The sequence below is a fragment of the Tetrahymena thermophila genome (assembly GCF_000189635.1).
Source record: "Tetrahymena thermophila SB210 genomic scaffold scf_8254543, whole genome shotgun sequence".
Taxonomy (NCBI): domain Eukaryota; phylum Ciliophora; class Oligohymenophorea; order Hymenostomatida; family Tetrahymenidae; genus Tetrahymena; species Tetrahymena thermophila.
In genome coordinates, this window is record NW_002476315.1 from 52,906 (window position 1) to 79,528 (window position 26,623).

General features: G+C 23.8%; 5 protein-coding genes across 5 annotated transcripts; 4 read left to right on the forward strand and 1 right to left on the reverse strand. All coding sequences in view use genetic code 6, as the record gives it.

Annotated features, from left to right (window-relative positions):
* Nucleotides 1-373: 373 nt before the first annotated feature.
* On the reverse strand, nt 374-847 carry TTHERM_00898250 (RNA recognition motif 1 in vertebrate serine/arginine-rich splicing factor; the record flags this gene model as incomplete). The annotated part of the gene is made up of 3 exons (XM_001021770.2): nt 374-596; nt 657-775; nt 833-847. The coding sequence occupies 3 exons, from the start codon at nt 845-847 to the stop codon at nt 374-376; spliced, it is 357 nt and encodes a 118-aa protein (XP_001021770.2).
* A 1,029-nt stretch (nt 848-1,876) lies between these two features.
* Nucleotides 1,877-7,800, forward strand: TTHERM_00898270 (zinc finger, C3HC4 type (RING finger) protein; the record flags this gene model as incomplete). Its single annotated transcript, XM_001021772.2, has 10 exons — nt 1,877-2,027; nt 2,082-2,282; nt 2,337-2,860; nt 3,121-3,261; nt 3,787-3,994; nt 4,053-4,239; nt 4,308-5,521; nt 5,774-6,199; nt 7,492-7,556; nt 7,639-7,800. The coding sequence occupies exons 1-10, from the start codon at nt 1,994-1,996 to the stop codon at nt 7,798-7,800; spliced, it is 3,162 nt and encodes a 1,053-aa protein (XP_001021772.2). The 5' UTR covers nt 1,877-1,993.
* A 2,833-nt stretch (nt 7,801-10,633) lies between these two features.
* On the forward strand, nt 10,634-11,551 carry TTHERM_00898280 (Serine/Threonine kinase domain protein; the record flags this gene model as incomplete). Its single annotated transcript, XM_001021773.1, has 1 exon — nt 10,634-11,551. One exon carries the CDS (start codon nt 10,634-10,636, stop codon nt 11,549-11,551), a length of 918 nt encoding a protein of 305 aa, XP_001021773.1.
* Nucleotides 11,552-13,501: 1,950 nt separating this feature from the next.
* On the forward strand, nt 13,502-17,201 carry TTHERM_00898290 (calpain family cysteine protease; the record flags this gene model as incomplete). Its single annotated transcript, XM_001021774.2, has 8 exons — nt 13,502-14,394; nt 15,243-15,742; nt 15,829-16,125; nt 16,195-16,536; nt 16,593-16,684; nt 16,747-16,878; nt 16,935-17,027; nt 17,088-17,201. The coding sequence occupies 8 exons, from the start codon at nt 13,502-13,504 to the stop codon at nt 17,199-17,201; spliced, it is 2,463 nt and encodes an 820-aa protein (XP_001021774.2).
* Nucleotides 17,202-19,837: 2,636 nt separating this feature from the next.
* TTHERM_00898300 (ABC transporter family protein) lies at nt 19,838-25,162 on the forward strand (the record flags this gene model as incomplete). Its single annotated transcript, XM_001021775.2, has 1 exon — nt 19,838-25,162. One exon carries the CDS (start codon nt 19,838-19,840, stop codon nt 25,160-25,162), a length of 5,325 nt encoding a protein of 1,774 aa, XP_001021775.2.
* Nucleotides 25,163-26,623: the final 1,461 nt, after the last annotated feature.

The window sequence follows — 26,623 nt, forward strand, 5'->3', positions numbered from 1 at the left end:
ATATATATGCCTATTTTGACTTCGATTTTTAATGCTTATATAAAAAACAAACAACTTTTTGATATAATTCTTTTAATTTATTACAAATAAATTTTTTATTTTAAAATGTTTTTACTAAAATAAAGAATTTTTATTTTTTGATAAAATTATTTTTTTCAGTTTTAAGTTTTGAGGTAATTTTAAAATATTTATTGAGCAATCATTGGTTTTTTTTATGATACTGTGAATAAATTTTTGAATTGATTGAATAATCAAAGAGACTTTAAATAATAGTTAATTAGACGCAATATATTTAATCCCTAAAATTGATATTTAATTTAACAAATATTTACAGTATTATAAAATGAATAGCCAGACTATTTATGTAATACTCTCACTATTAAGTTTATTTGCTTGCTATTTCTTTTAAACGATCAACTTCTTCTTATTTCTTTTGTAAATCAGTCTTTTTGTTGATTTTATGAGGTTGATAATATAAAACAATTAAATATCTGCCTGCAACATTAAAACCATTTAAATGTTCAACTGCAGTCTTTGCATCAAAAATATCTTCATAAACTACAAATGCTGTTCCTTTTTTATCACCACTAACTCCCCTATTGAATATTGATAAAATAATTAGCTATTTTCAATTTGAATAAAAATAATTTATTTACTTTCTTATTTATCTAATTGGACCATAAGTTCCAAAAACATCATATAATTCTTCTGCTGATATTTTATATGGTAGATTTCTAACATAAACTACTCTATTAACCTCAGGGGGTAACTTAACCTATTTGAATTAAAATATTTTAGAATATAAAATTGGTTTTTTAATGCTAATATTTACAATCTTATTGCTCATTTTCTTATCTAGCGAGACAAAAATTACTTTTATTAATATGCTTTTTTAATCAATTTGCAAAATAAATATAGATTTTTAAATTAATATACAAACAAACATATAATATCCAAGCAGAAAAAACATAATTAATAAATATTCAAAGCAATCATCGTGAACTAGTCACAATCTTATAATTTATTATTATTATTATTCTATTTTTAATTAATTCATTTGGTTTTTAACACTAAGCAGTAAATCACCAATTAAAACTAAAGTAAATTCTTTCTTCTTTTTTATAATTAACACATTTCAGCTATTTTATACACATTTTATTATTTAATTATCTAACAAATCATTAATAAAATAAAACTAAATCTTGTTAAAATAAAATATTTTCAAAAAATTATTTCTTTTCTTTTATATTTTTACAAAGAATTTATATCAATTTTAATTTTATAAATTGAAATTGTTTAGAATAAGTTAAAAAATTAAATATTTTTTTATTGGAACAAATTTTGGTTTTCTTTTAAAGGTTTTAAGAAATTTAAGAAATGTTAACTGAATTTTCCCAAAAACTTTAAATTATGTTTAGGATTAATAATGAATGAAAGTATTTTAACGAAAAAATCATATTTTAATTTTAATTTTAAGCTATGAAAATTAGTTCGATCCATCGATTGATTTATAACTCGTTACCAAAACCATGAGTTAAATATATCAAAGATATTTGAAAAAAAAGCTACTTTGAGAAATAAAATATTGCGAAATTACTATTTTTTCTAATGGGTTGATGAAATATCAAATGAGAAATGTAATTTGAAATTGAGTGCTTTTAACCTGATATCATTTAATAAATTGAGTGTTAGATTTACTTCTTTGTTTGAAGAGGTCTGTCTTACTTGTTTGTTTAAATGATATTTAAAACACTTTAAATAACATATAATAAACATTAATAAAGATTAATATTTATTTTGTTTTAATTTATATTACAAGTAATTCTTTTTGCAATCACTTTCAATTCTAAAAATTTTAAATTAATTAAATTAGCAACTTTATCAACTCAGTTTTATCATAGATAAAGAGCAAAGGAAATTTACTTATAGAAAAATTCATTTTATAAAAGTAAAAATTAGATCAACTCAAATATTTTGTTAGTTATAAAGTTAAATGAATGCTTAAGTTGTGCCTATTTAGCCAAGAAGTACATATATTTGAAGCTTAAAAAACTATTTTGAATAATAAATTAATCAAAAAGGCGCAAGAGGAGTTGGCATGAACTCATAAATATCTTCATTGTCATCTTAAAGTCGTTAATCACAGGATCAACAAAATTAGTTAAATTAAAGGAATTAATAAAGCGATTAAAGAAGAAATTAAGTAGCAGGATCGCAATCGATTTCCTCAAACAGGAGTTAAGGTGCTAACTCAGCGAGAAATGGAAATAGAGCAGGAAGTGGTATTAAATAGGTTTTTTATTGAGAATCGATATTTAGAATATAAAATAAAATAGTTTTGAATTCGGAAAGAGGATCAGAGTTGCCTCTTAATGTTGGAAGAAATTAAAGATCACTTGCTTCTAATAGAATTAGTGGAGTCTTAGGAGTAGGTATATAAAATGGGAATGGATCAAATTATAGTAGGAATAACTCATATTAGAGAAGTTTATCATAATAGTAGAATAATAGTCAAAATAGACCTAATAGGATTGCGAGCTTACAGTATTCAGAAAATCTATCAGTTTTCCATGAAAATACATTTGTTAATTAAATTTATAACCAAGAATGGGAATACAGAACGTTTGTGCATTATTTTGAATTAGTTTATCACTAAGTTATGATCTGTCTTTTTTCCTTTTTGATGACAACTGTATTTTTGTTCAAGATCTCTTATGCTATTCCTATGGTTCTATTCTTTGCATACGATATAATAAGCATAGTCCGCAGTTCTTATAGATTAACACTTTATTCATGTTAAAAAAACAGAATTAAATGTAGAATTATCATGCTCGAAATATTTTGTTTGATAATTGCAAAAGTATTTACTTAATGATATTATTATTCATTTTTTAAAATTAAAATAAATAAACAAACTCTGGCTAAAAATAAATTCAAACCATTAAAAATATGAAACAAAATTTCTTTTTGTTCATCAATCAATCTATCCATCCATTCATCAGTTTTGATATGGTATTAATAGCATTACAAAGCAGATTTCAAGTTTAAGATATTTATTTGCAGCCAATTTTATCAAATATTTATTTATTTTTAATAGTTATTTATAATTTATAAAAAAAGATCTTAGCAATTATTTATATTCAAGCCTAGCTCTTTTATTCTTTATTTACGATGATACCAATAAGTGTTTATTGTTTATTAAGAATTATTATTTATAAGTTGGAGAGAAAGAGTGAAGACTGTAATTCCCTAATCAACTTTGTAATTCAAACATTTTGAAATATTTTTAAGTTAATATTTTACTAGTTAATTAATACAATTTAAAACAAAAAATAAATAAATAAATAAATAAATACTTTGTAAGCATTCAAAATAATAGCAAAAAATTGAAATTAATAAATTTTAAACCAAGCATTTAATAAAAAAAATTGCCATTCATCTTTTTGATTTTGAGATAATTAAAAAGTTTCTGAAAAAAACAAATTTTTGAAAAAAATAATTATGGTTAATTGTTCACCTAAATTAAATTTATCTAAGATAAAAATTCTCTTTAAAAAAATCTTCAACTGTAAAGAAGTATCTTTAGTATTTATTTAGTTTATTTAAAACAAAAAAATTTTAATTTTTAAAAATTAAACAAGTTAGTTAATTAAAATTTTAAAAATATAAATAAACCAAAATAATATTTAATATTCAAAAATAATAATTTATTTCTTTCTTCAGATTTCTTTTATTGTTTATTGAAGAATTATAAATATTTTAACTAATTTTTGAATGATAAAATAGTTCTTATTAGGCTTTAGAATATTTATTTTATTATTGAGCTTTTCAGTCTGCTTAAAAATGGATTAATATGTTGATTGGAATTGGTAATAAACATTTTGGTCTTATTGGATCATATTTTCAGTTATGGTAGGCATTGTTTTTGGATCTTTTCTAATGTTTTTAAGTAAATTATTCTAAGTGTGTTTGAATGAAGCTTAAACCTTTGAGTGTAAATAAATAAATATTTTGTTTTATAACTAAATTACATAAAATAATAAATTAAATAGTGAAAGGGATATTTTGGGCTTTCTTTAATGTTGCAGGAGTTACTACTGGATCTTGTTTATTTCTTTTTGGTGTAATTGATTACCTGGATAATAACGAAAAAAATCAGCTGTTAATTTTTCTTTACTTTGTTATGGCCTACTTTGCTTTATATGTTTTTATAAGCTCTTATTGGAGAACTTCAATTTTGTAAAAAATTTAAAATATAATTCAAATTATTTATTTATTTATTAATTTATTAAATAAATTAAAAAAAGGTATTATTTAAAATCTATGTCATCTTTTGATACTGATTTTGTTAGAAAATAATTCTAACAAAAAATATAATAAAATACCCAATAAAATATCGATCCTACATAAGCTAACTAAAATGCATAAAATCAGCAATTAAACGACAATGATAATGATTAACAAAATGACTAATAAAATTTATAGCAAAATGAAGAAGATGAAGATAAAGAAAAAGCTGAGAATAAATCTGATAAATAAATCGAGCAACCACTTTTTATTCCTAGATTTTTAGAGAAACTTACAAACACTTTCTTCAAAAAAACAGATCCTAAAATGAATCCTAATGAATATTTTAAGCAAAAATAGAAAGAAAAATAGTAAAAAGAAGAACAGAAAAAATAAAAAATTCAACCAAAGAAGCAACAGCCTAAAAAGGCTAATAAAAATGATGAGTAAAATAAATAAAGTTAAATAGTTTTACAAAACTCTAACAATAGTAATACCAAAAAAAATATGCTTGATAAAAACCACGGAAGATCAGCTTCTTCAATAGTATTTGATTATAGCAGCTTTTCATAGAGTTCAGGTAATAAATTTGGATTTGCTAATGAACTGCTAACTTCACTCAAAAAAGGAGCAAATAATATAATACAAAATATGCCCTTTAAGAGACCTAGCTAAAATGCCGTCTCTTTAGCAGCATAAGACAATATAAATAACAATCAAAACAATAATAATCAAATTTTACTCCCTTTTACAGAAAGCGATGAATTAAATCTTAATTAGAACAAAGACAGCAAAGATTGTGTATTAGAATTCGAAACATAAGAATCTGAAAGAGAAGATATAAATTAGAAAAATGGTATTCCAAGTTAGAGAAATAAGGAATAGCATGTTTCCATCATAGAAAATCCATTACAAGCAGAAAATAGCCAAAATGGAACAAATAATACTAATAATTAAATACAATAAAATATCAATATTTAATAAAATAACAATAAAAAATTATATTAAAACCAATTATTTAAAAATAATAATGATGAAATTAATGACTAATAACAAGAGTCATAATAAAATTAAGTTGAGTTAATATAGCATAATAGTGATGATGAAGGATAACTTAACACAATTATTGAAGAAAAAAGTATCCTTGATTAAACAAATAACAACAACATTATCAGCAAAGCCTAAAAAAGAGAGAGAAATTTAAGCTAATGCGATGCTTACTAAAATAACTAAGGTAAATAAAAATATTTTTGTTTATTTCTTGATTCTAAACAAGTTAAAAAGAAAGTATTTTGAAAACGAAATCAAAATATTTTATTTTCTATTAAATATTTTTAATTTTAAAAGCTGATTTATTAATTCGCTTTTTAGATTAACTAAAAAATATATAGCTATGTTGAATTTAATCAAATAACATCAATAAAATATTTAGAATAAATATTAATTTTTATTATTTAAAAATAAAACGCTTTATTTTTAAAAATAGGAATTCCTTCCATACAAAACATTCCAAATAGTCCTAAAAACTACTAATTTGGGAAAACATAGAACAATCCATTAATTAGCAGTTATAAAAAGAAAGATGACGAAGTTCTACTTTAAAATACAAATGCTATTGCTAATAGTAATAACAGTAATTAGCATAGGAGGTTTTTAAGTGCATAACTTACATCTTAAATGAATTTCAACAGATAGTTATCACTTAAAAACGAAAATTAAGATTCAACTAATAAACTTCCATTACCTCCTTTTGAAGAGGAGAGCTCAATCTGCGATCAATCTTAGTAGAGTAAATGCTAATAAGATCAAAGCTCTATGATGTCTTGCAGTAGAATGGATAAATCGACTAACACTTGCTTGGTTTGCTTCGATAAATCCCCTGATTCAGTCTTTATGGATTGCGGTCATGGAGGTATTTATAACTTTTTAAATTATTGCATTTTTAAACAATTCCAAATGGATTCTTTCTTATAAATTTTATATTTCAATTTTATCTATAACAATGAGAACCTAACGATAAAAACAAACTAGATTGCTATTTGTGAAAATAGAATAATAAAAAGAATTTTCAATAAAAAATATAATAGTCATCATTTGCAATTATTACTTTTCACGTAACGTTTATTGGTAGAATAAAGTTTATTATTTCTTTTCCACTGGATCTGTTTTGTATAGAAAATTTATAACAACTAAAACCTTTACTTTTACTTATTTTTAAGTAAATTAAATTATCTATTTTTTCGCAAGCCAGCTTTTTTATAATAGCAAAAGTTTTTAAAATATGTGCAATATGAAGTAATAATTTCTAAATCAATAATGTAAGCACAATAAAATTTTAATTATGACTATTATATAATCAAAGACTATTACAAATATTTAGAATAAATCAGAGTTTTTTTACTTTATTTAAATTTATGAGAATAGTACTTAGAAATGAATGCAAGTTAAATTTTAAAATCTAAAGAATATCATTCATTTTGAAAGAAAGTTATTTGTCATTTAGTTACCCTTCTTTTGATAAAAAATTTCAGTTTATTTAAATGTAAAATTTTAAATATAATTAACAAATAAAATAATGCGGTCATCAGATATTTATTTGCAATGATACGTAATCAAAACTTTATGAAATTTTATAAGAAATTTTTTTATTATTGCATACTAATTCCCTTATTAAAAAAATATATTTATTACATTGATTAAATTTTTAATATTACTTTCAAGCATTAAAAGGCAGAAACAAGTTCCAAAAATTTTTTTAATTAAATTAAATCTAATTTTTCTACTTCCAAATTCCCGTCTATATTAGTTAATCTTGCTTATCTTGCTCTCTCTTTCACTCTCACTTTTTTTTGGTTGACTGATTTAAATATAAGCTAATTTTAGAAAATATCAGAAATTTATTTATTTTTATTATCTTTTCATTGAAAAATACAATTTAAAATTATACTTTATCGAAATTGATGAAATATTTTTTAACGTTTTAAACAAACTCATTCGCGTTTGAAATTATTTTTAATAGAAATAAATAAATTAAATTTTATTTAAATGAGGTGTGAATATTTATTTGTTTTTGTAAATTTAAAGATATTTATCAATGTAGGTTTATCAAATTAAAAATATTAATTATTAGCTTGCCTTAGATTTTTTTCATTTTCCTTAAAATTGCATTCCAAATAATTAACATTTTTCAAAAAATTTAAAAAGGTGTTTGCTATGACTGTTCATTAGAAATATGGAAGAAAACTGGTGAATGTTATCTGTGCAGATTGGTAAAAATAGTTTATTTCTATACAAATTTAAATATTTAAAGAAAATAAATTAAGCCTTTTCTGATAAATTATATGAATATAGAAAATAGTTCAAGTTCTCTAAGTAGACTTAAAGAGTAAAGTGTATGGACTTATGAAAGTCATTTCTTCAACTCAAATGGTACAAAGGGAGGTTGATGAAAGTGAGCAATCATCTCAGCCACCTCTCGAAGAAATAGAGGAAGATGTTCAAGAGCAGGATTGAAAAATTAAAAAACCTTTTATAAATCTTATTAAATAAACTTATAAATAAATCAATAAAAAATAGTAATAAATAATTTTAAACAGAAATAAAGCCTTTGTATTATAATAATTTTAAAATGCTTTAAGAAAGAAGGCTTGGTATAGTTAATTAGTTAGCAATTTATGATGAGAAGGCAGATAAATACTTTGTCTTTTTTATTTTTATAGTAGATGAGATAATAAAGAAGAGAACTATTTTCTACTTATTTAAATAGAAGTAGAAAATATTCAATTAAAGTCAATAATTTTATATCTCCATTTAATAAAAGCCTATTTATTTAACTTCAAGAGTCGAGTTGAAATGTAATGAGGTTAATGAATAAGAGTCAGAGCAATATATAAATAAACAAGTAAGTAAGTAAATAAGTTACAAGAAAAATATTAAATAAAATAGTATGAATTTAAAAACAGTCAGTACAAATTGTGATATTGTTTAATAGTAGCTAACTAACTAGCAACTATCCTTTAAAAATGAAAAACGTGTAAAAAATATTGTATGATTGCTAGATTTTAGAGTCTTGATTTGTTTATCTATTAGCATGAAGATGGGTAATAAATAGAACTCTAAATTTAAAAAGGTATATCCTTAGATTTAAATGTATTTTCAATTTAAATCTTAAGCTTTGACTGATTATTAATAAGTGGCTATAAATATATCTGATCGATTGATTGTAATTTGCATGAAAGTTATTTAATAAAAGTAAGAGGTATTCTATTGATTGATCTATTTTAATATGAATAATATTAATTATTTCCTCGATTTATTAGACTGATCGATCGATTTGGCAAATATAAATTATTAATCCTCTAGGTCACTTTTAGCAAAAAAGAATTAAGTACAAGGTTAAATTTTATCATAATTTTATCTAATTTAAATTTGGGTTTGAATTTCTTCTTTATCTCCATCCCTAAGTATTTATCTGACAATAATTATAATTAATTCTTCTGACTTAATCTTTATCTTATTTGTATTATGTGAATAAATAAAAAAATAAATAGATTGTATATGAGTTCTCTTTTTATACTCTCAAATAACATTATAATATGCATTTATAATTTTAAATTCTTTAATTCACTATTAGATTTATATTTTATTAAACTTACTCAAACAATAAACTCAATTTAACAGCCATTTCTATTTTCTTATACTCATTTTAATGTATTTTTAATTGAGTTTAGAAAACTTAATTTGTTTTAATATGAATTGATTGATTGTTATCGAAAATTAAATGCATCAGTCAGTCACATAAAGAAATTAGATGATATTTGCTACTAATAATTTTTCCATTGAATTTATATAAAATTTAATTAATTTAAAATTAATCGTCACTACCCATGTCTCATAGATAAATTCATAATTTTTTTGTGTTGTTTGTTAAATTAAATGAAAATCTTGTTTTTGATCAAATTTAATTTGAGAGAATTCAAATATTGCTTGCTTGGTTGTATTTTTGCATTTGATTTTTGTGAGTTGTGGAATTACCTTGTAAAAATTTAAGGGTGCAAATTAGATATCATGAAATAATTTAATTTAAAGACTGGATTGAGATGTACAAAAAAAATCAAATAAATAGATTAAGGGCGGCGGATTTTCAATACTTTTAGTTCTTTTGATAAATAGGGATAAAAAAAAAAAATACTTATCTGCCTTAAAGCGGCTATTAGAGGATTTAAATGAATTTGAGTTAGATTCACTTGCATCTACCAGAAAAAAAAGATAAAGGAATATTAAGCCTTTCTATTTGTATAAGCAGAAATAAATTGAATGATATCTTTGTTTATGTATCTATCTATCTATATTAGAAGCCAAATAATAAAATAAATAAAGAGCTAGCTGGTTTTTAGAGAGAGTGAAAATGCAATAGAAAAGAAAGTAGATAAAGAAAGCACAAGCAGCTATTAAATTAAAAGAATTTACTATAGTTTCATAATCAGAATAATTATTTCTTCTATATTGTACAAATTTATCAGAAGAATAAACAAACAATGAGCAAACAAATAAATTATTTAGGTTCGCTTTAATTTGATTTTAACTTTCCTTAATAAAGTATTTTAATAGCCTTGTAATTACTATGATAGTAATTAGAAAAACCAAAATTATGAATGGAAAATAGAAGTGGGTATGAAATTGAGTACAGAATTAAATTCTTCTGATCAGTTATCTTTAGATTTTCTTAGCAGAAAAAAATAAGTAAATAAAGAAATAATTAAAAATTGAGTAAAATTGCTTTATTTTTCGCTCCAAGTACAAATGAATAGGTTTTGAAAAGAATGATGAAAGATAATTAATTTAGCGCAAGGCACATTGAAAAATGTATAGACGATATATTGAATTAATAATAGAGAGTGACTAATTAACAACTAACCTAAATAACTATCTCATAGAAAAGTGAGAGGAAATTAATTATGCAAGAAAATTATATGCGCGAAAGAAATTCGCGTCAGAATTTTAAAGCATCTATTATATGCAAAAGGATCATACATACATTAATAATTAAAGAATTTGATATAGTGTCTATGATGGGTAGACTCTAATTAAATTTCGTCAACTGCAAATTATTCATAATTAATTTTAAAACTCAAACAAAAATTAATTCAAAAACACAAAAAATCACAAATATTTAAAAAATTTAAGAAGGCAAATCTTATTAAATCAATTAAAAGAATATTCAATAAATTAATAAATTAATTTATTTACTTTTACAAACACTTTTCATTCAACTCTCCATACAAAAATACAAAATTCTTTAGAAACGGAATCATTATCTTAAACACAAAAAAATAATTTTACTTAAATGAGCTTTGAAAATTAATCTTCTGAAAATAACACCAACTAAGCTAAGAAATAGTTGGATCTCTATAACATCTAAATTGATGAAATGGAAATCATGAGAACTATAGGAAAGGGCAAGACTTGCACAGTCAAGACTGCCAAAATGCCTAATTCCGATAAAGTATTCGCTATCAAGCAATTCAAGTCATATGCTTCTGCTGTCTAAGACTTAAATAATGAAATTACTTCTCTTCAAACTCTTTCCCATGAAAATATCATCGAAATGGTCTCTTTCGATAAGAAAAATGTTGTATTCGAATACCTCTCCAACGGTGAATTATTCGATGTTGTAGCCAAAAAGAAATTTTCTGAAAGAGTAGCTAAGTTCTACTTTAGATAATTAATAAACGCTGTCCAATACATCCATGAAAATGGCTTTGCTCACAGAGATATCAAGCTCGAAAATATTTTAATCAGCGACGAATTCAACTTGAAGCTTGCCGACTTCGGTTTTGCTTCCAAGATGACCGAAGGCCAAAAGTTCGAAAGAATTATGGGAACCGAAGGTTATATGGCTCCCGAATTACAAGCCAGACAAAGATACTGTGGTAAAAAGGTTGATATCTTTGCCTGTGGTGTTGTCTTATTCTCTATCGTCAATGGTATGCCTCCCTTCTTCAAGGCTACCCAAAGTGATCCTTATTACAGATTCTTCGTTGATAACAATTTTGATGCCTACTGGGCCAACCTCGCTAAAAAGTACAACAACAACATCTCTGATGAATTCAAGGATTTGATCAACAGAATGTTAGCCTACAACGAAGAAGACAGAATCAGTGCTTCAGAAATCCTCAATCACCCCTGGTTACAAGAAGAATCTGCTTGCACTTATGAAGAAGCTTCTAACTTCGTTAGAGATATCATCTCTAGCAGCAACTGATTCAGATGAGTTTTAGTTTTTTTTTGTGAAATGCCTTTGAAATTTCAATCTGCATCTACAATAAAAACAAACTAACAAATTCTGAATACCATCTCTTTTAATTAAACTAATTAACATACAAATAACAATAACAATTAATATCCCAACTCTCTCAAAATTTTCACTTCTTTTCTCGAATACTAAATTCTAATTAAATTAACTCAACTAAAATATAATTAAAAATTCTCTCAATTAAATTATTTATATACATACACACAACCATCTTCTTGTACATATCTATCTACTTATTTATAAACTGCATTCAATTATAATTCTTAAAAATTTCTAATTTATTTTCATCTCTTAAAACAATTTTTCTTAAGAAATATTTATATTACATTATATTCAAACACATTTAAGTAAAGCTCTTCTCCAAAAAGCAACTATTTGATATTTTTAGCATAAATATTAATTAATTCAAATACTAAACTTTCAAGTACTATAAGAATTAAATCTAATATTTTTAGCAAGCTAAACATAAAAAAATTGTAAAAGTATATTTTGGTATAGAATCTTCAAATTTAATTTATTTTTTATTAATTTAAAGAAAGAATCTTTTAATTTTACAAATTAATAAAGTTTAAACAAAAAACATTTAATTTTAATTAGCAAAAAAGAAACATTTGAAAATAAAAATAATTTTAAATACCTAATTTAATTTTATTTATCGGAGATTTAAATATAAAAATATGGTTTTTTACTACTTTTATAAATGTAAAAAAAAAATATGTTTTAAAATTTTAAATTATTTTTGGATTTAAACTCATAAATTTTAATTGCATTTCTTAAAAAATACATATAAAGTAAAAATAAAAAACTTTACTAAAAAATTCTTTTTTAAAGTTGTTAATTGCATTAAAAATATAAAAAATAAAATAAATAAATTAATTTATGAAAATAATTTTTTTTGTTAATTCAAAATCAATAATTTAAATAAAAATTTTATATAGTATTTATACGAATTAAGTCTATTTTCAAGACATTTTGTTTTATATTATGTACTAAAAAAAATTCAAGCTAGTAGAATCAAAAATTTTGGATGGTCCTAAAATTACAAAAGTAAATCTTTAACTGAACAACAAAAGGTTTTCTATATAGTTTAAATAAAAATAAATAAATAATTTTTTTTTTGATTAATATTTTTGAAATTAAGATTAAATGAATAAAACTAAAAGTTAAATTAAAAATTATTTTATTTTGTGTATATTATTTTCTAGTTAATTAATTAAAGAATACAGTTGAATTTTTAAATTTAACTTTAAATATTTTATAAAAAAAAATTAAGCTCAATTTATTTTACGTTTTGAGAAAGAAATATAATTTTTATTATATTTATATAATTTTAAAAGGAATTTAGTATTTAAATAGAATGTTTTTTAATTTTATGAAATTTTTTTATAATCATTAAAATTTTAACAACCAACTAACTTATTGTTAGTATTTTTGCTTTGAGATATTTTTAGATATAAATTTAACTTTGAAACTAAAAAAATCAAAACAAAACAGGCGCAGGATTATCAAAGGCAAAACGTATCCTTAAATTGTGAATATGAGAAGAAATTGAATTTTTTTTTTATCGATTAGTAAGTGATTGAGTGATTTATTGTTTTTTGTAAGAAATATATGGCTAATGAGTACTAACTTAAAAAATAATGAATTGACTAATTGATTTGTTTGATAAAATATCTTGTAAAAATAAGATTTGTTTATTTAGCATTAGCATTGGATTATCGCGAAATAAAAATTATTACTTCTATTTGCATTTAATTGAAGACTATATAAATAAAATTTGTTTATTTGTTTGTTTGTTTGATATTTATTTAATTATTAAAAAAGAGTTTTTAAAGATTATTTCAATCAGTAAAGTAAGTAAGATTTATCAAATAAGTAAAAGGTTTAAAGTTTGAAAAAATGTCGATGCAAATACCATCTTCTAGCAGATTGAATTTTACCCATGATTAAATGGAATACATCAAGTAGATATTTTGTAAAGAGTTTGGTGAAGATACAACTGAATACTAGATGCGTAAAAAACATCTAGATTAGAACCCTGGATCCATTTTTATAGATGAGCAATTTCCTCCTGATAGAGAATCCCTTTGCAACAATTGGGACGATATTACAGACTAAGCTACTTTAAAGTCTTGGTCACAAATTACATGGCTTAGACCAAAAGATTTTTTGAAACTTGCTCCAGGAGAATAGATAAAATTATTTGACACTATTGAACCAAACGATATTAAATAAGGTATTTTAGGTGATTGCTATTTTTTATCATCATTAAGCTCTCTAGCAGAAAGAGAAATGCTTATTAAGAGATTATTTGAAACTAAGACTTACCAAGAAAATGGTCTTTATGCAATCTGGTTAAATATTGAAGGAGAATGGAGATGCATCGTCGTCGATGATCACATTCCTTGTAAAAATAAATAACCTGCATTCACTAGATCTAATGGAAATGAATTGTGGGTACTTTTATTGGAAAAAGCATACGCAAAAGCCTATGGTTCCTATTACAAAATTGAAGGTGGTAATCCAGCAGTTGCTCTCAGAGATTTAACAGGTGCCCCATATGTCAATTTTGATGAAAAAGAACCAGATAGCATGTTTAATTTCTTATTTGAGCATGATAAGTCAGGAAGAGGTGATATACTTACATGCTACACACCTTCCACTGAAATTAGAGAAGCTCAGTTAGATGTTGGTCTTTATTCAGGACATGCTTACTCAATATTAGATGTCCAAAAAATTAAGACACAAGATGGCAAAGAACATCGCATCCTTCAAATTAGAAATCCATGGGGGTATATTTAATCTTAAATAATATTTTAAAGCATTTTTTCTATTAATTAATCTATAAATACTTCTGTTTTATCAACAAAAATTTTAATTAGCTCTCAAATTGCTTGTTATATGGTTAAAATATTGCAGAGATAAATTAGAAGATATTCTCTGCTTAAACTATATTTATTTTACTACTTCAAACATAAGCAAAAAATAATGTTTTTTAAAAAAAATAATACTTGTTTAATCAATACAATAAGGTATCAAATAAAGGATTTATTATATAATATAAAAACTTTAATTAGATTTATAAGGTCAAAATATAACAAAGGTAAATTAAAACTACCTGCTTAAACTATATTTACCATTTACAACATAAGCAAAGGATAATCTTTTTAAAAAATAGTATTGTCTAATCAATAAAAAAGCAAATAAAGGATATTTTATAATAATACAAAAATTTTAATAGATTTCTATGATCAAAATATAACAAAGAAAAAATTAGAATATTTTTTTTGTCGTCTGCTTAAAGTAAATTTTACTACTTAAAAAATAAGCAAAATACAATGTTTTTCTTTAAAAAAATAATATCTGCTAATCGAAATAGACAACAAATGAAGGGCTTAATTAAAATTTTAATAGTAAAAGTTTTAAAAGTGAAAATAACATTATATAAAGAGTTAATTTGTGAATTGATTTCAAATGGATTCCTATAGAACCTCATTAAAGTTTTTATTTTTGAAATAATGTTAAATGGATTTTTGAATAATCTCAATTAATATTGATTTTTTTTATGATTGATTTTAATTATCAAAAAAATTTGTTTCTTGAAAGTATAATTAAGCTTTAATATTGTGTTATTTAATAGTAAAGGTGAATGGAAAGGAGATTGGGCAGATAATGATGAAAAATTGTGGAATAAATACACAATGAGCCAAGTTCCTAGTTTCAAAAGAGAAGAAGATGGTTCATTTTGGATGAGTATTTAAGATTTTTGCAAGTACTTTGAAGGTGTTGGTGCATGCTAAATTTAGGAATCAGCAAAATATAACTCTATTTCATTCAAATTAGCTTAAAGCAATTAGGCAATTATAAAACTTTAGGTTTTGAAGAAATCCAAGCATTTAACTGTTTCTCTTAACCAAAAAGATATGCGTCATTACAATAATGATGAATCAAAATATAAATATTCTTTTGCAACTTTCATCCTAGTTAAAAGAGAGTAGAATGGATCTATTAAATGGATAGGAGGGGAATTCGATGTTGAAAGAAATATTGCAATTAGATAATACAATTTAGATGAGGGTGAATATTACATTCTAACCGAAGTCATGTGGTGTTAAAATCATTATAGAAACTTAATAGTTAGTAAAATATTAATTTGCAAAAAAAAATAATTTCAATTAAATTGATTGTAAAAATTTTGACAATTTTATTTTTAAATTTTTGATTAGGTTGTTATGCTGAGCAAGAAACAAAGTTTTCTTTGATTCAAGAGGGTATGGACTTCGACAAGTTTATGTGTTAAGCAATTAAATCATATTGCACAGAAAACGTAAAGTTTTCCGTTGGAAACCCAAACTCAAAGATAAAAATCAATAAATATAATGGCGATTAAATTGGTAGAATTTATGGCTCTGACATGGGTCTTCTTTTCTTCTACTTCTACAATTTCTCATGGAACACCAGTTTATACTAAAAGCTTTCTTTCACAAAATTGCTAGGGTATTCTCTTCCTAAAGAATATTAAGGTATTTTTTTATTACAAAAATAAGTGACTAAGAAAATGTTAGTTAATACTTTATTTTTTAATAAATTAGATAAAGATAACATAGAAATAGCGATTCCACCACAAAAAGAGCAAGTGCTTGTTTTGAAATTTAGTGCCACACAAGACTACAGAACTGAATATAGCTTTAAATCCAGTATGTAAATGATGAATAAGGAATAATGCCCTATAAATCCCAATCCATCTGTTTTCCTTACCGAAATATGGTAAAACGAAATTAAAGAAGAGAAAAACACTGCTGCTAAAGATAGAAAATTGCAATCAACTAACTTCAGTCTTGGTTATCAAACTGTTGATAACACCTCATCAGTTTCAGTCATGAAGTTTGAAATCAATCTCATTAATTCTCTAGCTGCCTTAGTAGCTCCATTTGGTAAATTTAAATATTATTTAAAATATTTTAATCTAAAAATATATTTTTATTTAAAGTAAATGATTGGGCTAGTAACATATTTAGAATTACTCTACTATACATATTCTACCTCCTTATATTTAGCTATGATACTTGCAATTTCTTAGACGTAATAATAAAAATTTACTAAATGATAAAATAATAAAATTTTCAAATAATTTTTATCATAAGATGGTCTTAATTATGAGCTGCTATATACTCTTCTATTGCCAAGTTATGACCAGAAAAAGACTTAGAAGATTTACTTTACTCTTTTTAGTTTCTATAACGCTTTCAGTTGTTTGGTTTATCATCTATCCATCCGTAATTATTCCTTATCAAATTTATAAATTTTATAATTTTTAAATAAAAACAAAAAGAAATGGAACTCAGTTGATGCTTAATTTGATATGATAGGTAAAGCCATGACTTACTTTATCCCGATCATGTAGCTAGTCTTCATTTTCCTTAAAGTAAAAAATTTACTATTTTTTTTTTTTGAATTTCAATGCAATTTTTATTTTAATTATTAGTCTTATGTATGCCTGTTTTATTGGAAACTTTTTGTCAATTACGATGAGCTAATTCATGATGTTTACAATCGCTTTAATTTGGATCTAAAGAAAGAAATTATTAGCAGAGTTTGATCTCTTTAAAACTATTTATCAATATCATATATAAATTTTATGTAAATAGAGAGTTTATTTATGCATGCCTATGTAGTGCATGCTTGTGTTTACTTTTATCTTTTCTTAATAAAAATGCTTATTAAAGTTAAATATTATTTGTTCATTGATTAATTTTAACTAATTTTCTATTTAATTACAATAATTATATGCTCTAAACTCTCCTTTTTAATCAAATTAATTGTATCAAAAGTCTCGCCATTTTAAATTAAAAAATGTTATTCCCTTCTTATTTTCTCAGTAATGATAACTAATACATTTATCCGAATAAACCAAATAGTATTTATGCATGTATGTATTTTTAATCTATTTATCTATTTATCTATCTATCTATCTATCTATCTATCTATCTATCTATCTATCTATCTATCTATCTATCTATCTATCTATCTATCTATCTATCTATCTATCTATCTATCTATCTATCTATCTATCTATCTATCTATCTATCTATCTATCTATCTATCTATCTATCTATCTATCTATCTATCTATCTATCTATCTATCTATCTATCTATCTATCTATCTATCTATCTATCTATTTTTCACTTCAGTTGTAATGTTAAAGTACTAAAAAATAATTGTTTTGGTTAGATTATTCAGTTCAGGTTATAAAATATATTTAATGTATTCAGTTTAATTTTTGAAAACAAAATCCGCGATGTTAATTTCTGATTCAATTTTTTAATTATTAAAATCGCTAGAAATTATAGTTTATAATAAACTAGATAATAAAATAAATACTTTGAATCTATAATATTCTATTTTACTTACTATCTATAAATATGTAAATTCTTTAAATTGAATAAACTTATAATATTAAAATTACACCTGAAGTTTCTGACAAATCCTTTCTCATAAAAAATTTTTTTAAATTGATGTTTTTGCCTTTAAAATGTTTATTAGGTAAAATATAAATAAATTTTCAAAAATTATCTTTATATTTTTTACACTTTTGAAGATTTTTGTAAAATATTTCGGCTTAGGAAGCTTACTAACAAAATTAATATAAAATTTAAAGAAAAAAATGCTGAATCAAATAAAATAAAGCTGATAAAAAAATATATTCAATTTAGCAAAAACACCAATTAATATAAAAAAGTCACCATTTCAAATTTAAATTTATCTAGAACCTTCTTTTTTACTAATTACTAATATAAATTTTGATTATACTTTAATTTTCTGACACATTTTTTAATTAATTTAAACTTTTTTGAAAATTTATTTATTATTTTGCAGTTATTTATAAATTTTCAAACAAATAAACAGATAAATATCTAAAAAAGATAAATAATAATCTATTTTATTTTATCTTTGTCTTTTATCACAAAATCTGATAAATTTTATTTGATATTTGCTTTATAAAGATGATTAAGTTATGATTTTAAATTAAAGTTATTTTTAATATATCAATCCTGCTTATTATCATTAAAGCAAGTTAATTTATCTTGAAAAATTTTACTTGCGACTATTCAGTATAAAATTAAATATATATATGTTATTTTTAAGTAATTTATTTTGTTTACATTTAGATTTTGTGATTCAATTATTATTATTAATTCAGTAAAATTTATTTTAAAAAATGGCTATATTTTAAGGATTTTTTGTATTCTTAATTAGAATTTTTTCTACAGTAAAATTTTTAAATTATAAGCAACTAATCAAACAAAAAAGCTTTCAAACAATTTTTTATTTTAATTTATCTATTTTTTAAAAATTAAAATATTTTTAAATCCCGTACATTTTTTACAAGCCCAGCTATTTAATGCTCAGTGAATAATAATTAAAAGAATATTTTACTATAGAAAATAGACTTGGTGGTAAAAAAATTTTGAACAACACTATATAAATTTTTAGATAAATATCTTAATAGAATTAAACTATTATTGATTATGATAAATAGATAATCTATTTTTAGTAATAAAATTATTATAATAAAAAGTAAATTGTATGGATATTTTTATGATAAATTTATTATTATTTTTTATATTAAAATAATGAATTTATAATATTGTTGAATTTAACAAGAAATTCATTTCAAATATATATCCTGAAGAAAAAATTCGAATAAGTTTCTAGTACTTTTAAATATATTTTATTTAATAGTAAATTTAATTAAAAAATTACTTTTTAAAGTAATAAATAAAAATATTTTAATAAATTTGGATAAGTAAGATTTATATGTGACTAACTTACTATTTTTATTATAAATATACTAATAAATTTAAATGAAAATAAAATAAATAATATTTTTTTAATTTTTCTTATTTATTTTTATAAAAGAACATATTGAGATACATTTATTTTGTTTAAATCTTTATATGAACCCAATTAATTTATTTTTAAAAATAAAATCGAAGTAAGTAATAACCGAAGGTTCAATAAACTTAAATCTAGAATATACTATTTTATTGAAATTTTTATTTACATAGAAATTAACAATAATTAGAGAAAATGTAATTAAGACTGCAAAAGAACTTTCTTCTTCACAATAAAAATTAAGTTATTATTTTTTGCAACTAAAAATACTCTTAAAAGAGTAAAAATTAATAATAATTTCTTAAAAATTAGAATTAATTTAAATTAACCTTATAAAAATGATCAGAGACAAACATCTTAGTGCTTTGCTTAAGAAAAATTTTATACTTTGGCGAAGAAATCTTTGCTGCAGTTTATTCGAAATCTTATTACCGTTTCTTGTATGTTTAGGAGGAATGAACCTAATAAGATCGAATGTGAGCACTTAAGTCATTCCTGAGACTTCATACATAAATTAACCTACAGTTCTATATCCTAATATTCCAACAGGAGTTTTAAATTCTACTACAGGCAATTAAATTATTCCTCCAATGCTAAATTGCAAGAATAATATGTAAGATGGTAGACCTTAAAGAAATGGAAAAGTCGCTTTAATTCCTAAAACAAACGATTTGATAGACGAAGTAAGTCAGATGTTAAAGACTGTTTATGGCTATGACACAGAAGGCTGGGATTCTCTAAATTAGCTCTTTGATTATACTTAAAGTATCGATTATAATTGGGATATTTGCATGGCTATTTAAATTTCTACTTCTACTAATGGCTAATACTCTTACACCTTGGTTTATAACAATACAGGACCACCTTCAAGAGAATTGGATCAAGTTCCTGATACTACTAGATAAACCACTTACGATTATAAGGTAGAGTTCAAGAATCCTCTTTTCGATTTGTGGGTCTCATCAGGTTTTGTCACTCTCCAAAATTATATTGATAATCTCATTTTGAAGAAAGAAACTGCAAATACAAACGCCCAAATTTAAGCAAATGTTTACCCAATTAAAACTCAAAGCTACACAAAAGACCCGATTGATCTCTAATTAACTGGTAACTTTGCGCCTTTTGTTGTTCTCCCTCTTATTTTAAGTTACTTAAGACTAACCTAGAGCATTTTAACTGAAAAAGAAAAGAAAATCAGAGAAGTAATGAAGATATAAGGTATGAAAACGTCTTCTTTCTACTTATCATGGATTATTCATTATTTGGTGATTTTTACTGTTATTTCACTTTTGCAAGCGCTTGCTTTAAAAATTACTGTCTTCAAGCAGAGCAATTATTTCTTCCTTTTCATATGGTTTTGGCTTTTCTGCATTTCTTTGATATTTTAATCAATTTTTATGACTTCTTTCTTTACCAAAGCGAGATAGGGAACACTTTTTGCAGTCTTATTTTTCCTTTTTACAATAGTCGTTAACACAACTTTTTAGAACGGAGTCTACTCTACTGCGTAGTACACCGGTGCAAGTTTCTTAACTTAGACAGGAATAGCTCGTGCTTGCGAGGTTATAATTGTTTTAGAGGCTAACTAAAAAGGAGTGTCTTTTTCTAATGCGGATTAAATGGTCAATAACTTCAATGTTTAAGCTCAAATTTTAATGAACTTAGTTAATATTGCCTTTTTTTCAATATTTTCTCTATACTTAGACTAAGTTCTTCCAAATGAATTTGGCTAAAAGAAAAGACCTTTATTTTTCTTAGATTGCTTCTTTAAGAACAACAATTAAACAAATATTGATAAAGATAATAGTAAATAAAACTTACTTGAACAATATGATGAGTAAACTTAATTAAAAAATATTGAAGAAGTTACCCAAATTCTCAAAGATCAAGAGTTTAAAAATGAAGTTTTAAAAATTTAAGACCTCAAAAAAACATTCTATGGAAGAGGATAACCATTCAACGCAGTGTCAAATTTGAGTTTAACTATGTACAAAAATTAAATTTTCGTTTTGCTTGGTCACAATGGTGCAGGAAAGACGACAACAATTTCAATGCTAACAGGTTTACTGTAAAGTACTAGAGGTTCTGCAAAGGTTTATGGCTTAGATCTCCAAACTTAAATAGAATAAATAAGAACTTTTATGGGAGTTTGCCCATAACATGATGTGCTGTTTGATAACTTAACTGTTAAGGAACATCTTGAACTTTTTGCTGCTTTTAGAGGAGTTAAAGACTAGTAATTGTTGAAAAAAGAAGTTGAAAAACTAATAACAGATGTTGATTTATAAGAAAAAACTAATGTTCTTAGTAAGAATTTGTCTGGAGGTCAAAAAAGACGTCTAAGTGTTGCGATAGCTTTCGTTGGATAAAGTAAATTAATTTACCTCGACGAACCTACAAGCGGTATGGATACTTCAGCAAGAAGATACATTTGGGATATGCTTAAATAATATAGAAATGATAGAATTATAATATTAACAACCCACTTCATGGACGAAGCAGATTATCTTGGTGATAGGATAGGAATTATGGGTCAAGGAAAGCTCATTTGCTGTGGTTCTTCAGAGTTTTTAAAAGACCGCTTTGGTGTTGGATATAACTTATCTATATTGAAATAAGACAACAATGTTAGCAGTGAACCAATTATTACTTACATATAATCAATTATACCTTAAGCAAATGTTTTGAGTGATGTTTCCTGTGAGATAACTATCCAATTAAAAAGCGAATCTATCTCAAAGTTCCCAGAAATGTTTAATGGAATTGACTAGAATAAAAAGAATTTTTAAATAGAATCATACGGCATTTCAATCACAACTTTAGAAGAAGTGTTCTTAAGAATAGCAGAGCAACAATCTGAGAAAGAAAGCTAAAATAACAACATTGAAGAAAAGAAGATCAATCCAGAAAGCAAAGAGGTTAAAGAAGATGATTAAGTAGATAATTTTGATTTAAATTAAGTAAAAATTAAAGGAAATTTTGAGCTCTTTTTAAATCATTGCAAATCCTAGATAATCAAAAGAGTTATTTATTTCAAGAGAGATAAAAGAGGTTTGTTTTGTGAAATAGTTATTCCCTTTTTAGTTGTTGCTTTAGGATTGACTATTACGCTCATGCAATTTATTGTTGAGAGTCCTCCTCTTGTAATCTAGCCTTCTATTTTCAACACACCTATTAACATAATTTATTCCGGTTCTGAGACAACTCAAAATATGTCTCAACTCATGAGTGTATTTAATCCAAATGATTGGAAGGCTGAATTCTTTAACACAAATTCTAAAACTGCATGGGATGAATAAAACTTCTAGCTAAAATCAGTTGACAGAAAGGGGTCTTACTTCATAAATAAAATTGATACACTTAATTAGGTATTTTCTTATGATGCAGAAGTATAGACAATATCAAAAGATACTACACCATTATTTATTAATTAGATGAATAACGCCATTTTAAGATTAGCAACTAATAATCCTTCAAAAAATATTAAAATCACCTTCAATCCTTTCCCTTTACCATATTAGGTCAAGGGATTTGAGAATACTGCTAACGGAATTATTGCCTCATTCATTTTTTCTATCGCTTATGCATTAATACCAGCTTCTCTTATTATTTTCACTGTAAAAGAAAGAGAAGAAAATATAAAGCACTAATAGCTTGTATCAGGGCTTTCCCTAAGAAGCTACTGGTTTAGCAATTACATAGTAGATATGAATAAGCACCTCATTCCAGCTTGCTTGTGCATTTTAATGGTCATTGCATATGATATTCAGACTTTTAGTAAAGGTGATAACTTTGGAGGAATATGCACACTCTTTATTTTATACGGCTGGGCTATCATTCCTTTTACCTATTTGATTGGCTTTTTATTTTAAAATTCTGGTGTTGCTTAAGTATTTGCATTCTTCTTTAACTTTTTGTTAGGATCTATTGGCCCTATTCTATTCATGGTTTTGAGGCTCATCAAATCTACTAGTTCAGTTGCTCTTAAAATTCAATGGATATTAAGATTATTCCCATCCTTTTGTTTTGGTTATGGTATAATAAACATGGCCAACAAATCTCTATACGCTACAGTAATTGGTAAAACTGTATAATAAAGTACATGGGATTTAGACATCGCAGGAGGTGATGTAATGATGCTTTGCCTAGAGGGAATATTTTACTATGTTTTAATCTTTTTAGTAGAATATTTGAAATAAAAAAAATCTGTAAAAGATTTATTGAAAGCTCAAGGTAACTCAATAAAATATTTGAATTAAAATTTTGATTCAGATGTCTAAAAAGAAATGGACACAATAGCAAATTCAAGTGCCTCTGATTACTCAGTAAGAGTCAAAGATATTTAAAAAATTTTCTACGCAACTGGAAATGAACCTAAAGTCGCTGTGGATAGAGTTTCTTTTGGTATTAAAGAAGGTGATTGTTTTGGTTTACTTGGAATAAACGGAGCTGGTAAAACTACAACATTTAAAATGCTTGCAGGAGAAATCTAACCTTCATCAGGAAGTGTTCATATTATGGGCTATGATTTGAGCTATTAGATAAATGATGCTAGAAGGTATATAGGATATTGCCCTCAATTTGATGCTTTATTAGAAAACTTAACAGCAAGAGAGCATTTAGAATTATACGCTGCCATTAAAGGCATTCCAAAAGATTTAAGAGAACAACTTGTGTCTCAAAAAATTAAAGAAATGGGTTTAAGTGCTTTTGAAAATAAATGCGCAGGAACATACTCTGGAGGTAACAAGAGAAAACTATCTGTCGCTATTGCCATGCTTGGAAACCCTCCAATTGTCTTTTTAGATGAACCTTCAACTGGAATGGACCCTGAAGCTCGTAGATTTATGTGGAATGTTATTTCTCGCATATCAACCAAGAGAAAATAGTCATCAGTAATATTAACTACTCATTCTATGGAAGAGGCAGAAGCTCTTTGTAATAGATTAACAATTATGGTGAATGGATCATTTAAATGTTTAGGAAGTCTGACTCAGATAAAAAATAAATACGGACAAGGGTATGAACTAGTCATAAAAACTGAAATTCCTTAATAAAAAGTCATTCAAATTCTTTAAGACCATCAACTTGATGGATAATAAAGATTATCAACTATGAACGAAATTTAAAATATATTAAACGTAATCAAAAAAGCTGAATTATATGAATAAATTAATGAAGAAGAGCCTGGTAAACTGATTAGATAGAACATCAGCTCAGGAAAAGGAATAACAACAGAATAACTAATAGAATTTGCTTGCATCGAAGATGATGGAAAAAATATCCAGAAATTTATTGAATCTAGCTTTGGAAGCTTTTCAATTATTGAACACTTCTCAAATCTATATAGGTTCAAAGTAGAAAACACCACAAGCTCAATAGGAAAATTATTCGAGCTATTTGAAAAAAGTAAAAAGGAGTTGAATATATCTTCATATAATGTTAGATAAGCAACTATTGAATAAATTTTTAATAATTTTGCTGAAGGTAGATACGATAATTAAATAAAGCATCAGCAAAAGTAATTGTAAGGAAAAACTTCCTAAAACTTTGACAATCAATAATAGTAAGGAGCTCCAAAACCTCTTGATATTAACTCTAACTCAGTACCTTCCTAAAAAATTTAAATTAACTCTAATAGCATCAATAATAATGATTATTGATGTAATCTATCTAGAATATTTAAATGTTTTTATTTTTACATTAAATAACTTTATAGATTTGAAATTATTTACTCTTATATTAAATAATAACTTTTATTTATTTAACTTCATATAATTATGTTATATATTTTATAATAGTCTATTTTTGCATGGCTTTAAAATCATTATTTTTGAATAATAATTATAGAAAATGATCTAAATTATTTTTTTATATATTCAAAGACTAATAAATAAGATATTTATACTTTAAATATTTTCAACCTTTACTAAGGGAATTTTAAACGTATATAAAGTAAAATAAGCCATCTGCAATGCTAAAATACATGGAAAAATATCAAGCTTTAGATTAGATGTCACCCTTAATGGAAATTTCTTCAAAATTTTATCATAACGACTCTCTGAAAGGTCATCATTCTAAATTATATAATATTTGAAATAAATATTTTATTTTTATAAATAAAAAATAAATTATTTTAAAAAGCATTAAATTCTTCTTTAAAACATAAAAGAAAAAACTTTTTTATTAATACATAATTAATTAAATTAACAAATATATATGCAATTTTCTTAATTGAAGAATTTAATTGATCATATTTTTTTTGCAATAGTTTTTAAAATATTATTTTCATTTTTTATAATTTTGAAAGATAATCTAGGATTATTCTAATTAATATTATTATTTTATTTATGACTGGCTTTAAACTAATTGAGTTGTATGTTTTTTAAATGTCAATTTTATAAAAAAAATTTCATAAATTTGTTATTATTATCATTAAGTTTTACTCTCGGCGCTTTTAAAACTATCAATTAGTTATTAGAAATTGTTTTAATTTATCCATTTTTGTGTTATTTAGGATTAATTTTATCTATCTTACATAGCTAGTAACTCAACTATCCATTATTTTTATTGGAAAGCTGAAGCCAAGATATTTATTTATTTATTTTTCTTTATTTATTTACAAAAATTAATGAATTATGAGAATTTAATTCTTCATTATTGATTGAGCTATATAATTACTGAAATTTAATAATTTGATTGGGTTGTTATATTTAACTAGCTTAAGTTCACCTTTTTTAACTCAATAATTCATACACATTGGAATCCATATAAATTTTCTAATATTTTTTGAAAAATTATTCTTAAAATGACTCTCAGTTATAAATTTTCAATATTAACTTCAAGGATCAAAAAATTAGCTTTTTTTATTTTCTTTAAAAAGCATGAATGAATAACAATATGACTCAGAATTTACCAGAATTAAATTTTTGAATGTTACTGTTAAAAGTAGTCGATCAAATGTAAATAATTTATTAAATCTCAGAATATAATAAATTTTAGTTAATTTACAAAATTTAAGCTAAATATTTACTTATTTATTTGTAACACCTTTTTTTCTAATTTAAACATTTGATAAATTCTATCAAATTTACATAAAATTATATTCAACTATTGATTTATTG